At 43.4% G+C, this 3,750-nt stretch overlaps 1 protein-coding gene across 1 annotated transcript in view; it reads left to right on the forward strand.

Annotated features, from left to right (window-relative positions):
- The window catches only part of SH3BGRL (SH3 domain binding glutamate rich protein like), a 42,977-nt gene that overhangs the window by 35,552 nt on the left and 3,675 nt on the right, over positions 1 to 3,750 (forward strand). The window contains exon 3 of the mRNA XM_081180230.1: positions 1,283 to 1,363. Coding sequence (XP_081036356.1) covers positions 1,283 to 1,363 — 81 coding nt within the window. The remainder of the gene's footprint in view (positions 1 to 1,282; positions 1,364 to 3,750) is intronic.

Raw genomic sequence — 3,750 nt, forward strand, 5'->3', positions numbered from 1 at the left:
TGGCCCCTGGGAGTTGGCTCCTATGATTCCAAAGCCTTTCCAGACATGTGGGCTTTGTACCAATTTCTGAATGCTAGTATATAACTAAATCAACCACTATGGGGCCATCACCCCAAAGGCCCTCATTTGAGCAATGGGTGGCATTGCTTCCTGTATTGAGGGAACATGGAATTAAATCTATGAAAATGATATTAATAGGCAGGCAGGTTCCAACAAACTTTCTGGAGGCATCTGGCTGTGAGAACAGAAAACTGAACTGTTTGATCTGTTCTTACAAGATCGCAGGATGTGGTCCAAAAAGCTAGTTGATATAACTTGCTGAAGCTGTGGGTTGGGATCTAGTCATTGTCCAAATTGGGAGACTGACTTGGGAGTCCATATATGTTGCCTTGAGTTCCAAGGAAGAAATTTAGAGGGGAAATATTAAAAGCACCAAAATGTTCTAAGCACTGCACATATATTAAAAGATAAGACAGCCTCTTGAAGGCATGATAAAAAAGGAAGTAAGAAAAAGGAATGAGGTGGGAAAAGGAAAGCTAGCAGTTTCTCCTTTATTGGCCAATAAGAGCCAGGTTGGTCTCTTGTTAAACATGATGCTTTTTCCAGGAGGCATGGAGTGCAGCTCCCAGCAGCCTTTGGCGCCCTGGCTGATGGCACAGGCCAGAGTATGCCTCATTTTTGTTTTGTGGTCCTAGGGCAACTGGCAGGAGTAGAGATTTCTTTCTTGAAGGAAGTGGGGAAGCAACTCAATCAACCCCACCTACAAATTCTGCTAATGAAGAACAAGATACAGTCTCCTTCATAACCTTAGAGAACACTTCTCCCTGCATGAGCCCCCACCTACCATATCTCAAAGACTAGCCCAGGGTTCACCAGCCTTTTTAGATTCTGGGGTGAGCACCTTCTGATTACTCCCCAGATCAGCCCCTCCCTGAGAGAGTTTGGGGGGGGGGAGAAAATAAGCACTAACACAAACATTTTGGTTTTCCAAAGTGTAAACATTGGAACCAGTAGAATTAATCTGAATCTTGAAAAGGACGTAGAGTTGAAAAAGGAAGTGGGAAGGATTGTCGCTTTTCCAACTTCTTAAACTTTTCAATAGCCATCTTCACAACCAAGGGGGCATTGTGTGAGAATGGTTTTTACAAGTGCCAGGGAAAGACTTCAGTGGGCTCTATTGTGCCCAAGGGCGCCATGTTGGTGACCCTTGGATGAGCCATTCTAACTGGATTGTTATTGCTGGAATGTTGATTCTCTTTCTGCCTTTTTTTTAATCTGAAAGAACTATGACGATTTCTTCGAAGCTAGAGAGAATAATGCGGTATACGCCTTTTTAGGCTTGACTGCCCCACCTGGTTCCAAGGTACGTACAATTTCATCTTGATGCCTGCTCCCCCCCCCCCAGACAGGTATTTGCGTAAATATTTTCACTTCTTTAGTAAAACATCATAGTAGTTCTAAGGGAATATTTCTACTTGTTTTCAGAAAGTCAAGCTATGTGCTTTTGCAGAAAGCATCTATGGAGGATCACTCACTATCTAGATAATGACTGCAGCATTGGGGGCACCTAACCCTCTGCACCATTGACCCACTGAAAATCATCCCACCTCGAAAACACACACACACACACACACACAGAGAGAGAGAGAGAGAGAGAGAGAGAGAGAGAGAGAGAGAGAGAGAGGTGCTGCTAATTGCTCCAATGGTGCTGTGTATTACTGGTATACCCTTGATGGGGCAGTATTGCAGGGAAGAAAGGGTTAAACCTATCTCTCTCTCTCTCTCTCTCTCTCTCTCTCTCTCTCCCCACACACACACACCTTAGCCCTGATCCAGGTTGGCTGCTTTTTCTGGCAGAAAGTAGACTGCTTAAATTCTGTGCTTACCATAATGTGTAGGAAAGAGAGGAGGTGGGTAGGGAAACAATCCACAAGAGGGGACAGGAGAGGGAGTCCTTAAAAATCAGAACTTGCTAAAGCGTTTGTTGTAAAGGTGAAAGTTAGCCGTGAAATATCTGAACATTCTTGGAACAGTGCTGTCTCTGTAATAGACTTTTGCCTTAGGTAGTTTACAGACTTGTTTTGCGTAGCTGTCTAGGTTAGTTAAGCACTGGATTCCTGTGAGAGGTCTTGAAATGGGAAAATTCTTCTCTGATTTCAATCAGATGAGATAGGACTAGCTTGCCTGCTAGCATTCTTCTATGTAAACACATTTGAAGAGTAATTGATTCGCTATCAAGTGTTCACAGTGCTACATTTTCTCTCCAGCCCACCTTTTAATCTGATAAATTGGTTCTTAAGGTTATTGTTCTTAAGGTTATTGGCTGTCATGCTTATTGACTCCTTGAATTTAAAAGGGGGAGGATTTAAAAATATTTAGCATTTGTATTGTGAACCATTGCTTTTTGTGTATGTGTGTGTTTTGGTTATATCTCTCGCACACAGAGAGAGACACACCAGTTTCCCTGAAAAGAAACTCTGGGGGATATACCTTGACTTTTCAAAACCTAGCTACTGAATTGCTGATTGCAGGATTTGAGTATACACAAAAAATGTACATGTGATGTCCTTGCAAACACACCTGAGAGCCAGGATTGGCCCTGCCAAGTACATACTGTATGTGCTGAAAACCTGGGTGGTTGTTTTTTAAACACACACACACACTTATAAATTTGTTTAAAACATACCCAAAGCAACAACTTAGTGCAAAATAAAAAAATCAAGGTTTCTAAAATGGAAACACATAGAAATGTGCTGGTTTAAAAACTCATCACCAACAACAGCAAAAAATGGAGTTCACAATACAGGAAATACATAGAAATGTAGCTGTTGAGCATCTCTAGGGAGGACATTCTAGGTTTGCTGTTGCACAAATTGCAACTTAAAACTTTTGACAGATGTAGGATAAAGAAACATTGGAACAGATTCTTCCAGGGGTGCTGGTTCCTATTGGGACTACTAGGGCGGTAGGAAGGTGGGTAGAGCTAGAACCAATGGTAGCCAGAGCCTACTAATTTTAGCTTTGTAACCATCCTCCTTCCTGCTGAGCTCTGCAAGTGGAAGACCAAGACTAAGGAGGAGGAGGATGGCAGGCAGGACCACCCCTGGCTTGGCCTGCAAGTAAGAAGGATTGCAGTTGGTGGGGCAGTATCCTGTCTATCCTAATGGATCAGCCTCTGTTCAGATATGCTCTGAGCCCACCTTGAAACATGAACTTTCAGGCATTTAAGTGACTTGGGCGGTGATCCTAACCCCACATCTCTGGGCGTAAGCCCAATTGAATTCAGTGGGACTTGCTTCTGAGCAGATATGGTTAGGATTGCATGGCCGAATACTAGTTGAAGGCCTGCCATCTTGCCCTTTCCCACTGGGTCCATGGCCTCCTACTGCCAGCCACTCCCTGCCCGCTGTTGTTGCAGAAGGCAGAAGCAGCAATGAGCAACAGAACCAGTGTGAAAGGGGCAAGACTATGCAGTCCCAGCCGGTGTTTGAGCTAGTCTGCCTTTTATGTCCTATGCTAGCACACAGTGTCTCCTTGGGCCTGTGAGTGATAAGCTGAGATCAGTGGGAATTCTGCCATTTACACAATGTGGCTTTGTTATTTGCCCAAGTAGCACCACAATTTTTCCTTTCTTGTCTGTCATCAAAACAAACACACGTGTCCAAGTTGCCATTGTTTTGTTTTAATAGTAATAACACCCTTGCATTTTGTTTATTTATGACGTTGTTGTTGTTATTGTTGTTGTTCTAG

This window comes from Podarcis bocagei, assembly GCF_964188305.1.
Source record: "Podarcis bocagei genome assembly, chromosome: Z".
NCBI classification, from domain to species: Eukaryota; Metazoa; Chordata; class Lepidosauria; order Squamata; family Lacertidae; genus Podarcis; species Podarcis bocagei.